The sequence below is a fragment of the Rhinolophus sinicus genome, linkage group LG12 (assembly GCF_036562045.2).
Source record: "Rhinolophus sinicus isolate RSC01 linkage group LG12, ASM3656204v1, whole genome shotgun sequence".
Classification (NCBI taxonomy): domain Eukaryota; kingdom Metazoa; phylum Chordata; class Mammalia; order Chiroptera; family Rhinolophidae; genus Rhinolophus; species Rhinolophus sinicus.
Window position 1 is genome coordinate 20638968 of NC_133761.1, and position 15305 is coordinate 20654272.

General features: G+C 30.3%; 1 protein-coding gene across 6 annotated transcripts in view; it reads left to right on the forward strand.

The window, feature by feature from the left end:
• The window catches only part of CSMD3 (CUB and Sushi multiple domains 3), a 1090811-nt gene that overhangs the window by 797644 nt on the left and 277862 nt on the right, over window positions 1-15305 (forward strand). For all 6 annotated transcript variants that reach the window (XM_074316364.1, XM_074316366.1, XM_074316365.1 and 3 more), the window contains one exon: window positions 13638-13829. In XM_074316364.1, coding sequence (XP_074172465.1) covers window positions 13638-13829 — 192 coding nt within the window. The remainder of the gene's footprint in view (window positions 1-13637; window positions 13830-15305) is intronic.

Sequence of the window (15305 nt, forward strand, 5' to 3'; positions counted from 1 at the left end):
AGTTAGTATAAAACTGAATTAAATGAAACTTCCTTGCCTTATGTATGATGTTAACATTCTGTAAGCCATGGAGGGGACACTTTTCTATTCTAAAATATAATGGTAACTTGAAGCCATGATAATGTATTGACTTTATCCTCATCATTTTCAGTAAGTCCGCTATATTAAATAAGTTTTGATTATTTTAAAGTACCTATCTTCTATAGCCATGTTCTATTTAGTGGAATTAATTCCTAAATAAAAGTATTCTCTGGTGTAGGATTTATAATATCTTTGGCACCATGACAGAATTGATAATAATAGGCCATTTTTTATTTATTTTTTTTTTTTTTAGTATGTTGTCAACCTAAATTGAAAGATGGAATATTTTGATTGATAACATAGGGTGTATGATATACATGAAATATTGGGACTTTCGACCTAACAGTGTATTAATATTTTGAGGTATAGAAATCTGGTATTCTAGTTAGAACATATTATGTAGAAGTTTTAAGATAATAAATCATTGGAATAGCAGTTTAGATTAACTACATGGTTTTTAGACTTCTTGTAGTTACATAATAAAGATTATGTACAAATTGCTCATAATGTCTGTGCATTAATCACCAAAAATACCTAATAACATCTCAATTAAAAATAAAAGAAAACTTACTGGGTATTCTGTTTTTTCCTGTCTGGGAAGCTCTTTATCCCTTGTTTGATTCTAAATGATTCCTCCTTTAGTTCTAAAGGAGAAATAAAGAGCTTCCCAGGCAAGAAAAAGCTGTAAAGGAGTTCATCACCACCAAACCAATGTTACAAGAAATGTTACGGGACTTCTTGAAGAAGGAGAAGGAGAAGAAGAAAATTTAAAAAAATATGAATAAGTAAAATAAAATAAAGTAATATCAAATTCTCACTGACAAAGGCAAACACATATTAAAAGCAGTATATCAACCAATGCTGAAGCTAGTACAAAGGTTAAAAGGCACAAGTAGACAGACCATGTGTAATTACAACAGTAAATTAAGGGGTACATACACACAAACACATATGCATGAAAAAGTAAAAACTAATGACAAAACAAACATGGAGGGGATGAGTAAAAATGGCAGTGATTTTAGAATGTTTTTGATACCATACATTTGATACCATACATAGCGATTAAAATATTTTTGACTATATTCCCTGTGCTGTATTTCACATCCCTGTGATTATTTTTATAACTGCCAATTTGTACATCTTAGTAATTCCTCACCTTTTCACCCTTTTAATTTTGTTAAAAATGAGACAAAGATCACATTAAAATTTTTTATTAAATATAAATTTGTTTGTTTTGTGATCATAATAAAAATATAAATTATGGTGACACAGAGCCTCATGATAGAAACAAACCTCTTGCAAAATTAAAAAACAAAAATGTACTTAGATTTGGTTGTGGTGTACATGTAATTCATAACTGTGACCAAACAAATTCTATCCATTATCACAAAAACTATTGCTAAAATTTACAAATATTTTTCTATGCAGTGAAATAATTGCATTATATTTTGTGTATATTACAGGGTAATGCTGATTCAAAAATGAATGAGTAAAATTTAATATGTCAGTATTGTTTTCTCTTTTTTCTGCTCATTGTCATTCAGACTTAGAAAGGTTTTTCTTTGTGAAACATTTTCTTTTTGCAAAACCAACCAAAATGTTCTATCATGGTGTTGAATTAAAAAAATAATAATAATAAAACCTTCAAATATGGTTGTTTTTCATTAAAATCAGCTGAAAATATCCATCAAAATATTCAGTTTTTGAAAAGGAACCCTCATACACTATTGGTGGGAATGCAGATGGGTGCAGCTGCTATAGAAGGCAGTGTGGAGTTTCCTCAAAAAATTAAGAAGAGAATTACCATATGACCGAACAATCCCTCTCCTGGGTATCTACCCCAAAAATCTGAAAACATTTATCCATAAAGACATATGTGCTCCAACGTTCACTGCAGCTTTATTTACAGTGGGCAAGGCATGGAAACCGAAGTGTCCTTCAATAGATGAATAGATAGAGAAGTTGTGGTATATATACACAATGGAATACTATTCTGCCATAAGAAAAGATGAAATTGTACCATTTGCGACAACATGGATGGATCTTGAGAGTATAATGCTAAGCGAAATAAGTCAGACAGAAAAAGCAGAGAACCAAATGATTTCACTGATATGTGGAATATAAAACTGAAAACAACAAAAGAACAAGACAAACAAATGAAGAAACAAAAGCTCATAGACACAGACAATAGTTTAATGGTTACCAGAGAGTAAGGGGGGAGGGAGGTGGCAGATGAGGGTAAAAGGGATCAAATATATGGTGATGGAAGGAGAACTGACTCTGGGTGGTGAACACACAATGTGATTTATAGATGATGTAATACAGAGTTGTACACCTGAAATGTATGTAACTTGACTAACAATTATCATCCCAATGAATCATTAAATTTAAAAAAAAACTCACTTTCTGGAGTGCTAAAGATCTTCAGCTTTTGAAATTTTGGGTGAATTGCAATTATTTAAAAAAAAGTTTGCAAACAGAAAGATATTAAAATGTTGTCTCTCTAAAGGTATGAAAGCTCAAACACTGCATAATTAAAATTTTAACATATCATTGTGCTTCAGTAGGAATTAACTTGTGGGAAGAAAAGATCTTTTGATGAAGTTTTTATTTTTAATAGGATTAAATTTATACTAAAATGGAATAAAATTGAGACAACATACAATTATAGAGCTTGTAAGTGAAATATTCAAAAATCACAATTTAAAACAACTTGCTTGACAAGTTTTATATCGTAAAAAATTTTGTCAAAGAAAGGTATTCTGAAAAGAAGTAAATATTCAGTGTCTGTGGAAATAGTTAAGCTGAAGGTATACACATTGCTATCGAAAACAATCTAATTTAAATTTTTCTCCATTTAAAAAAATAGCCCTAAATTTACCTCAGCACCTAAAAAGTAAAACCTTTTTCTGTTAAAAATAGTATGGCTTGTGGAGACATCAGTTGAACTTGCCAACAATTGAAAATGTATTAAAAAAAAAAAAAAAAAAAAAAAAAAACTTTAACAATACTGGTAAAAATAAGAATATATTGAAAAAAATTGTTTAGGAAAAAAAGACGGAAAAAACAGTAACTAAGGATAAGAAACTGATTAAAGAATGTACATGTGTACCACAAATTATTATTTTACTTGCGTTATTTTTAATGTTTAGGTAATTCGTGTAAAGAATGTTTCTTTGTGCACAGATATATAGCATTTTCTTTAGAAATTATTTTATTGTTAAAGTAGTTTGTATATAGATAACTCTATTGAAATGTTTATCAATAATTGTCAATTTTGTAGTCAATACAGATTTTTAATTACATAATTTAAATTATTCTTAGCTTCTTGTTCCAGTCCCAGAATTTTTCATTTTGAATGGCAAAAAGTCACCTGACTTTAATACCCATTTTATTATGTTAAAGCCATGTACACATCTGCTGTCCCTTTGAAGGGCAAGGATATTATTTTGTTGATAGTTGTATCCCCAAAACTTGACCCTGCACCTGTACTTAGTAATTAGTATATACTAAATGAATCTGATTATATAGAAAAAAACTAATAATGTAAAATTAAAAGTACACTGATACTGTATACTGTCAGTCAGAAATAATGTAAAACTGCTTGTATGTGATTTTACTCTGTTTTTGCTTATTAATTCTGGTGATCTCCAAATATTAGAATTCTTTCTCAAATTATACTTTTATATATATTATCTTTTATAATCTTTATATATAAAATCAGTTTCCTGTATAGGTAACTTTGACAGTCTTCAACCTAACATAGCTTTTGATTTCACAAAAATTGTCAGTAATTTTATCCCCACTTGAGTCCTTATATTGGAGCATAATAATTAATGAAGGTAGGGAGATGTTTTCTTATTAAAATACAGCTTCAGTATCAACCATAATACCTGCCTCATTGTGGGTGCACAACATTTATCTGGTGAAATAAATGAATAAATATGTATTTTTGAAAGAGATTTCTGTATATTTGGAAGTCTATTACAACGCTGACTTTGAGGTTTCTTTTGCATCCCATGCATTAAGCAGCTTTGTTTCCCTCCTAAGTGGATGGGAATGACTCTGTCATGCTGCCATCTACTTTAACCTGACTTGCCATATCATTAGGTGTAGCCTTAGAAACATAATGCAATTCTACAGATAGCTATATTACTGAGTTGCTGGCAGGCTATAGGCCTAATGACAATATTGAACATTCTTTATAAAATTGATGGATCTTGTACAAAGCAAGGGCTCAATCAAGGTCAGAATTCTCCAGAGTGAAATCCACCTCTAGGTTGCCATCTGTATGTCAAATATTTTATGATTGATTTGACTCTGGAAGAGATTTCCTTCCAGGTTAAATATTCCCATTGCCCAATTTGATTTCCCTATAGATAGTGAATTGGAGAATATAATGTCATTTCTTAGTCAATACAAAACTATAAGGCAATAAAACTGGAAGAGAGGAATGTAAGCCCTTGTGCTTATCAAGTTTGGACAATGACCTTTCTCAGCTCTCTGGATATTGCAAAATAATAATAATAATAATAATAATAATAATAACTGCTTTTTAGACAAACTACACAGTGAACAGTAAAATCTACTGTTCTTTAAACATTCATTTCAGAATTGATATTTTCTTAGATTTAATATAGTTGTTAATATGGAACTTTAGGATTTGATCTGATACTAAATCAGGCATATCACTATGCCAGTTTTGCAGATGAATGTAGCTAAAATTCAGGGAATTTATACAACCTGGTCATTTTCCCTTTCTTACTACAGTAGAGACTAAAACCTAGTCTCTTCTCCTTTTGATAACATTGCTTATTCAACTGTATGAAATCCAAGATTTTTCTTTTTGAAAGGGTTTGAGATAAACAAGTTTATACCAAAGAGTCAACTTTCTGAACAGAGGACCCACCGTAACTTAATGAGTGATTTTAATGTATTTATTCTTTGTTATACAAAGTAATGCAGAAAGAAAACTGGAATATTAATTTGCCAAAAGTCACTAAGATAATAATTTAGACATTATCTCTGATTAATAGGTCAAGTTATCTATATTTTAGTTGAAATTTATACAAGCACTAAGTAGTTACAATGGTAAAAACTGTATTAGGTAAAATGCATACCTCCAATTAAATTACACTCATAACTGGATAAAAACAAAAAGAAAAAAGAGAAGTTAGAAGTACATATACAATATCAATGAATTGTAACAATGGTGAAAACATAGTCATATTCTGTAGTACTTAGTGCTATTTTGTTCTGAAAACATCTTCAGGTTATCCAGAAAGACTAAAGCAAGTTAAAATGTAATATTAATGTTGTGTAACTGAGTAGTTGAAATAAATGTTTCCCAGTGTCAAAAAAATAATTGAATTATAAATGAAACTTTAGCATACACTGAAATGACTCATTATAGTTTTGTTCATTCATTCATTTTGCAAATATTTATTTAATGAGCTATTTTTAATTATTGTGGAAGAGTCTCTTCATTTTCTTACATATTTGAATAATTTATTCCTTGGTTATACCAAAGGTTGATCTGATAAAGTCACCTTACTTAATAAATGTAATTAACTCTTTCAGTGGATTAGATAATTGGTGAAGAGTGAGGGCATTGTAAAAAAAATTCTGAGTAATGTTAATGTAAACTCTCTCAAACTAAAACATAAACTGTTTCTTAATGCATGCTAAGATATGCTGTTATATATAGTTAGCATAAGAGCAACATATCTTATACAATTGTTTCTAGTTTATACAATAGGTAGTTATGAAATTCTATTCTGTCTTTTTTTCACATTCTGAGTTATGCACCCATATTATTAAGAATTATTAAGAAAAAACTGCAATGGATACAAGTTGTTTTGGGTGGAATAAAAAGCGTTCTGGTTTTTTGGGGGAGTTAGGGGTTGGGGGGATATCTGTGGTCTCTAAAAGTATAGGCATCGATCCTTGTTTCAATATAAGGCTTGTCTTTTTGGCTCATTGTCAGTTATCTTCTATTTCCTGTTTCCTTTCCTGCCTGTCTTTATATGAGGCAAGCTCAGTAATTTTAATAATAACCCAATTGTCTTAAAAAGGTTGTCTGAAAGGTTTTGATTCCTGTGTTCTCCTTGCTGTGGATAAGGTGTGATAGACAGAATAATGGCCCCTAAAAAGAGTTCTGTTTTGAAAGCAAAAATTTGTCATTACAAGTTTATTTCAAACTTATTATAATAACCAGATTAAAAATTGTTATAAATAAATGCTACCATACAGGGTAAAATCACTGACATTAAAAATAAAGCAAAAATTACAAGATTCTGTATTTTTGCTGATGTTCACTTTTTTTTCTTATGTCAGTAGGTTTTAGCTTTTAATGGTGAACTGATTTGTAACAAAAGCATTTGTATCTAGGTATTATACTGAATTAAAAGTGAATTTGCAATGAGAAATGTTTTACTTTCAAAATGGAACTGTATTTATTTGCTTTTTTTGACATGAATAGCATAGGAAAAATTTGTATACACAGGTGAAATTTTAATTACCTTTTTTCATTTTTCTTTCTACAAATCTAAATATGAAAAGATTTCATAATTTTGCAAATGTTTGGACATGTTGAGTCTATTAGAGAGTCAAGTGAAAAAGTTAAATGGGCAGTAGAATAGAATGGTCTGCAACTCAGGAGAGCCATTAAGGTTAAATATATAAATCTGGGAGGGATTAAGATCAAATAAGTATTTAGAACTGTGGCACCAAATGAAGTTATCCGGGGAGAATTGTAGAAAGAAGAGAGCAGAGCATTAAGGATTAATCCTTGAGGTACCCCATCCCTCAGTCATGAAGTTAAAAAGGTAGAGATGGCAAAGGATATGCTTGAAGAAAGAAGGTATGATCAGCTTTAACAAATGTTGCTAAGAAGTTTCTGAAAAAAGAAAGCATAAAAGTTACCATTGGATTTGGAAGCCTAGATTTAACAAGAACAATTTAGTGAATATATCAGAAGAAAGGCTGATGATGAAACTGGAGACACTTGTACAAAATATATTCTTGGGGAGAGATGTCTACTACATTTCCTACTAAAGAAAGGAGAGAAATGGAAAAAAAAACAGTTGGTAGAGGGTGGGGGTATAATGAGAGTTCCGTTTGATTATTTAAGATGGAAGATATAAGCCACATTTGTATAATATTGGGAATGACCCAGTAAGGAAGGAGGAACTGGTAATTCTGAAGAGATGAGAATTACTACATACAGATGAGGTCCTTGAGAAGTAAAGAGGATATAACACCAGCATCACACAAACTAAGGTTGACTTTATGTAGAGCAAGGGTGCCTTCTCCAATGCAGCAGGAGACACCAGATAGATTCCATGGTGGTAAAATGAGCGGCTGCCTATCTTATGCCTTCTACTCTCTCCATGAAATATAAGGAAAGAAATCTGACAAGAAGAAGAAAAGGAAAACGAAAAAAAAAAAAAATGGAGTGGAATGTCCTTGGTATTATAAATACTTAAAGAATATAATTTGGAACATATCTGACACAATTTGGCCTGTATAAGTCCAATTTTGTTTTTATTGTTTCTAATAATACCAACAAAAATAACCTTGAGTCTTTTTTTGTTTCCTTTTATGGTTAAATATCAGCAGCAGGAAGTTTTTGTGTGTTATGAACAGTTATAAACTGTTAAATAGCTCTTGCGTTTTCATTTCAAACTAGGTCTAATTTTTTGTTGTTGTTAATTCTTTCATCAATGAACAACTGGCTAAGTTCTATTAGTAGGACATGACTTTGTTTTGTTTTATATGGTAATGGGATAGGTTTGTGCTGAGACAATTTACTGTTGTGTTTAAGAGCCCAGCTGTTTCTTGAGTTAAAATCCCCACTTTGTTAAGAGCATGGATTTAACATTACTAAGGCTTTGTACCCATTTAAAAATGGGTATGATATTTCATAAGGATTTTGTGTTTTACCTTTATAGTATAAACAGCCAAGTCTAGACAAGTGTTTCCTATACTATATGTTCTCATTAGAGACAGTAATCATGATTATAATCATTTTATTGGTATATATTCTAAATTAACTGCCCTTCATATTGAATAATTATATCTCTTTCTTAGATACATTGACTTTATTCAGTTTGACACAATTTATACCAAAGGAGTCTTGTAGATAAGACAATAATGTTTATATCTGTGCATTTTTTAGTAAAAAATTAATTACACTTAAAGTTAAATGTTATAAATGTATAGGTTTTTGGACTACTCCAATCAGTATGATAGACAGATGATCACTCTTTTTTATTTAAAGATTAATAACATATTTTAGAAATTTCAATTTAATCATATCATTTGAGTTGTATGTTATTGAGTTTAAGTAATCATATTTTAACTTATATAGACCACATTTTAAACACTTGTTATTACAGAGTCTATCAATTTTACTTAAGAAATGTCTCTTGGGTATAGTCTCAAGTCTGCATTCCCACTTTGACTGCCCTAAATAATGTGTGATGTTGGGAAAATTTCTTATCCTTTTAAGCCTCAAATTTTTCATTGGGAAACAATGATAATAGTACCCAACTTCTTGTGAATCAAATGAGATACAGCTCATAGTACAGTGTTTTTTTTAAGATAGTAAGTGCCCTATAATAATTACATATTAATAATATTAGCTACTCACATACTCTCCCATTTATATGCCTTTTCCCTCTGACTAGTGTGATTTCTACTGAATAATCAGCTGGTATAGGGAACACAGTCTACAGCTGGCAAGTGACAAACTAGCCACTTGATAATTTCTATTCTTGATTAACCAAAATATAAATGGCCAATCCATTTGAGGAAAAGGAAAAAAAAAAGAAAGGGAAATCATCTTTTATTGTCAATTTCATAAAGTTTTGTAAGTGAAATCCAAGTTATATTTGGATATTATAGGATATAAGCACTTTCCAGAATGTTCCTTTCATGATATTATTACAAGGTTGTTAAGACACTTTGTTGGAATTTCTCCTTCTTTGCATATTTATGTTTGGAAAAATCAGAAATGAATGGCAAACTTAAACCTAATAGAACAAATACAGATAGATATTCATTTTATCAATTAAATCTGAAGCAATTTGAACTAAAGAAAACAAGGAAATAAAAATTACCCATGTTGATACATTGATGATAAATACATTATTTTCTGACATATATTTTGTATTATATGTTTAAAATAGTTGATAAATTAAAATGCTCAGTTACAGAAAAAGTCTTCATTCTATAGAAACACACTTTATCTTGTTCCAGAACAGGAGAAAATAGAGAGGATCAAACACCTACTTGAAAACATATATAACAACAAAAAGAAAATGCAAATAAGAAATATATATTTTGAAAATTGTATGTTCCACAAAAGTGAAAAATGAATACCCAATAAAAATTATTAATCTATTTTACATATGTGACTAATATTTTAAGTTCTAACATTACATAATTGCTGTTTTAATCATCCAAATTATGTGAAATTATTTCACTCATAAAGGAGATATAGCATGGCTCCTTAAATCATTATTTACTTAATTCAGTGGCTACAGTTTCTATTAGATACAGAAAACAAGAATGGTTGGTGGTAAAATTATTATAATTTTGTCTATCCACAAACACAGAGTATAACCGTTATGGTGATGAATCTTTCAATAAGAAAAGAAAATAACATAATAGTATTCACACCAAGTAATTGTTCCTGTGTATATTTGACTAATTGCTTTTAGAACTCAAGCAATTGCAAGAGAAAAAAACTTCTTTGGTCTTTCATTAAACCCCATCATTCTCTACTGTACTTTGAAATCTTGCTACTAATTTGTTTATTAATTAAGAGAAAAAGGAACAAGAGGAGTTTACTATCTTTCTTTCTTCAAGTCAACCAGACCAAAGGCAAATGCATATTTACACACAATATATCTTAGTTGTCATTTAAAATATTACACATTAGCTTATTTTAGTTACTTGGTTCCACTTTAAATCTTTAAGCCGGTAAATCCAACAATAGAGCTAAACCACGTTTTTTCCCTCAAACTCAGCTAAGACAGGATTATACCAACTGCTTTCATTTGATGTGTTTTTGTAACATTGTTAGATGTACAATTTTTCTTTTGAGAATGTTGTTCTTAAGCTTCAAGCTTCTTGCAGACAGAATCCACCACATGGGAAGCCTCAAAAAAGAAAAAAAGTTTTTCATAATATTTCATGTTATTACTATTTTTCCATTTAAAAGCCATAACATATATCACATTTATGTCACTTCTTTTCAACAAAAACATCTTAAATGAACATCACTCCACTTATAAATTGTAAAACCAATCTATAGATCAGTTTTAGGTTGGTGGAAACTATCCTAAATAGTTGGTGGAAACTATCTTATAAATATTATAAGATTATAATTGCTCAGACCCTGTGATACATGATGGATGCTCTGATAAGGAACAAGGATGGGTATTACAGAATAGATTCACTTAGAAGTTGGAATCAAGTCCTTTCCCCCCTTCCCATATTGATATTCTCCAATATGAATTTGATTTTTTATTAACAATTAAAAAGAAGTCTCTCAAAAATACATTACTTGTATGAAGGTAGATTTAATTTTTTTTTTTTTTTTTTTTTTAAGGTGGATTCAGATTTATGCCACCTGTAGCTTTTTTATTTATGGATATAATCTCTAGCTTTTTCATAGTCTCTTAGTGGGGTTTATTATTTTATTTTGTTTAACTAAGGAGAGAAATTGCATTTCTGGAACAGTTATGGATAGAAGAGGACAGTCTAGTGTAACATTTAAGGATGTGTTCTGAATTCAGGCAGACTTGGTTCCAGATCGCGGTTCTGTAGTCTTTAGTTTTTGTAATATTTGACAGGCTAATCTACCTAACCCTAGTTTTCTCACCACTAAAATAAGGATAATAATGACAATTGACTCCTAAGATTGTTAAGAAAATTAAAGGAATTATACATGTATTGTCCCTATTCCAGCCCATTGCTCAGAAGCACTAGTTTATCGATAAAATGAAGCAAATCAATGACTTCTGATTATATACTAGGAGTGCCAAAAATTGTACACATGTGACTTGTATTCATCTTTTTGTTATCAGTATATATTGAATATTACAATTTTAATAGTTTTTTCTTTTCTTAAAATGTGTATAGATATTTTGGCACTCTATATATAAAATGATACATAGATTTTGTTTCTTTTAATTGGTAAAAATGACACTTGTAGTCTACATTTTTAACCCTATTAAAAATGTAACCTTTTATGAGCATACCCTTTCAAAAAATAAACTTACCCTTTAAAAAATGTAAATAAAATATATATGATCACTTCTTCTGTTATTTCTGCTGCTTTTACATGATGTTGGCTTATGTATACATGCCACCAATATCCTTTTTTTTTTCTAAGTTCTTTAAGTGATATGGTCCTCTTGATTTCCACACAACTTTGAGTCAGAATATTACAGTACTATGTGTAGATTCTCTGGTTTCTTTGTTGTTATGTGTGTATTAGAGAGATGAACTATAAGAAATATGTTGGATGAATTAACAGATTGATTAATCCATTCGTCTGTCTACCTCTCTACATGTATATCTACCTACTAAGGGATGTATACGATTCAATCTGTTAATCAGTACCACCACTATACAAAACAATTTGATGTCTGTTCAGTTCTATTTGTGTCTGTTCATTTCTTCTTTGTAGTCTTAGCACATAGCACAATGCCTAGAATGTATTAAATTAGTAAGTGAATGAATGAATGGATGTCAGTTATGTGTCTGTAATCCAGCAGTTTGTGTCATTAATATGCAATTTAAAACATAATTTGTACAAGTGCTGAATTCTACGTTATAAATATAGTTTAACAACAGTTTAAATGGAAATTTTAATAGCTTCTTTGTCTTGATACTTAATTGACATATGCTTTAGGGTAAATCTACTTTGTGATCATTTAAAATAATATATTGTTCCATTAACCAGAATAATTAGAGTTAGCTATTATTAAATGTGTGATGTACTGTGTATAGAAGAATGATTACGTTACTATAGTCTCAAACTACTCTCCTATCACATTTTTACCTTTTAATTTTTAGATAATTTTAGATTTACATGCAGGTGTAAGAAATATTATAGATAGTGCCTCTATACTGTTCATCCAGTTTCCTCCAGATAACTTCTTGCATAACTATAGCATGATCTCACAAGAAAATTGACATTGATAGGATTCACCGATCTTATTCAGATTTTACTAGTTTTATGTATACTCATTTGTGTATTTGTGTTTATTTAGCTCTATGTAGGTTTGTATGACCACCACCCCCACAGTCAAGATGCAGTATAGTTCCATCACAAGGATCCCTCATGTTACTCTTTTGTAGCCAGTCACCTTCTTCTATCCCCTCCCCCGACAACCTCTGATAACCACTAATCTGTTTTTTCCAACCTCAGTTTTGTCACTTCAAGAAAGTTAACTTTACTAACCATTGTCACCCCAATAAACTAAAAAAATAAAAAATAAAAAATAAAAATAAAGTTACAATAAATTAAAAAAAACAAATTACATGTAGAGTCAACCAGTATGTATGTAACCTTTTCAAATTATATTTTTTCACTTATCATAATTACCTTCAGATTCATCCAAGTTGTTGTATCATTATTATTATTATTATTTTTTTATCGCTGAGTAATATTCTATGGTATGAATGTACCACAGTCAGTTTAATCATTCACTTTTTGAAAGGCATTTGTGTTCCTAATTTCCAACTATTACAAATAAAGCTATGTGCATCTGTGTTCAGTTTTTATGTAAACATGTTTTCATTTATCTGGGGTAAGTGTGCAAGAGTGCAGTTATTGGATTGTATGGTAAGGCCATGTTTAGTTTTGCAAGGAACTACCATACTTCTTTTTAGAGTAGCTATACCATCTTACATTATCACCAACAATGTATGAGTGATTTAGTTTTCTCCAGAATCTTGTCACCATTTGGTGTTACCAGGTTGTTGTTTTTTTTTGTTTGTTTTTCATTTTTGTTTGTAGCTGATCTGATCGGTATGTAGTGCTATCTCTTTGTGATTTTAATTTGCATTTCCCTAATGGCTAATAATGTTGAACATCTTTTCATGTGCCATGGTATCCTCTTCACTGAAATGTTTTTTGTTTATTCTGTAATTTGATTTTTTTTCTTTTTTCACAGCTGAGTTTTAAGAGTTCTTTATATATTCTAGATACAAATCCTTCGTGGAATATATCCCATGCAAACATGTTCACCCATTACCCATTCTGCAACTTTCTTTTCATCCTGGTCACAGTGTCTTTCACAGAGCATTTACTAATTTTAATTAAATCTATTGTTTAGCTACTAAAATATCATGCCCCTCCTTGAAATAAGTTAGCATTCAAATTATTTTACAACAACAACAACAAAATAAAGTATTTATTGTGCAGACATTTAAAATTGCCCGAGCAGTTTTTAAGTTAATTTTCTAAAAGCGCATCAATACATGAAACATGATTTTGGTACCATCAAAACTGAACATTTGTTTCTATCTTTTGATAGGCTCTGTTGCCACTGCGTGTCGTGATCCAGGTGTTCCCATGAATGGAACTCGAAATGGGGATGGACGAGAACCTGGGGACACTGTTGTTTTTCAATGTGACCCAGGATATGAGCTTCAAGGAGAGGAAAGAATAACCTGCATTCAGGTAGAAAATCGATACTTCTGGCAGCCCAGCCCACCAGTCTGTATAGGTATGAATTAAAAAACAACTAAAATTTTATGCAAGTATAAAAAATGGTTAAAAATGTGCATTGTTATCATTAATTAAGAACAATATTCTAGAATAGGTATCTATATGGAGTTCAAGATTTCAGAGGTCTATGAACCTCTGAAAAAAGTACAAAATTTTACATGATCGTTATTTTTCTCCTGAAGAAGTGTCCATAATTTTATTAGAGTCTCAATGGTTTTATGATATTTTAAAAAAAGTTAAGAATTGAAGCTCTTGAAAACTCCTGATTTTCCCTTATCTACTATATGAATGTAGTTATTCACTGCTTTTAATATTTGTAGAGAAGATTCAGACTCTACATATTAAATGAGCCTTATTGATCTTTCCTCTACAATGGTTATTTCTTCTAAGAAATAAAATTTTATCAGAACTTGTGTTTGACTTTCAAAACTTTGACTTTTTGTTCAATTCATGTGTTCTAAAGGAATATCAGTTCTTATTTTGATGATCTAAGGATTTGCAGTAGCTTGCTCCATACTTCGTACTGTCTACCTTGTATCTCCATGCTCTGTTCTTGAATCCCCTACTTAGACTCTAGAAAATTACAATATGTATTATTTATCTTTAGGTCTGAGAAAAATTTAGAAATACCACCTTTGGAATAAACCAGTGAGAAAACCTGCTATATAATCTTTTTTTTAAATGTCATTAGATGTTTTATATTAAACTAGTTTAATCTCAAACCTTTCACCTGAAGTGTTTTAGAATTCGTCTCATTTTGAATTTATAACACATTTTGACCAAAGTATGTTGTCTGTACTCAAAATTGTGTTTCTCTACATATTCTCTTTCTTACTACACTGGAAGCAACTGGAGAGAAGATTCCATTGCTTGTTCATCATTGTGTTACTTATAATATTTAGCACAAGAAAAATGAGCACATTTAGGAGAGAAAGCCTTACTTTTATTTACATATATCCAACTCATAAATACATTTAAATAATCATTCATAGTATTGTTATGTTTTTGTGTTTTTGTTTTTGTTTTCTTTTAACTCAAATGGTAATAAGAAAAAAAAAAAAAGAGAGAAAAAAAATGGTAATAAGAAAAGAGCATTTAGTACCTCAGTCAGAAGTAAACAAACTCAAGGACTCAATTATTTAGATTGTCTTTTACCCCACCTTGTAACTTCTTATGCAAGAGTTGCAAACTCAAACTTTCTGTTTTTTTCAGTGTTTCCTAGGCATTGTTCTCGACATCGGAGCACACACACACAGAAACACACCCAAAAGCTCAAACCAGCTAGTCAGGGAACAGTCAATTCTAGACTTCTGTGGAAAATGTGGCAGATGACAAGGGGCAATCATATGAAAGATATTTTTTGTTTTAATTACAAAATAAGGGCATAGCTTGGTCTAGTTCAGATTTAGCTGTACCTTGCTTTATACTTCATTAATTCTGTTTAGACTTCTTCATCTACCATTGCAAGATTCTA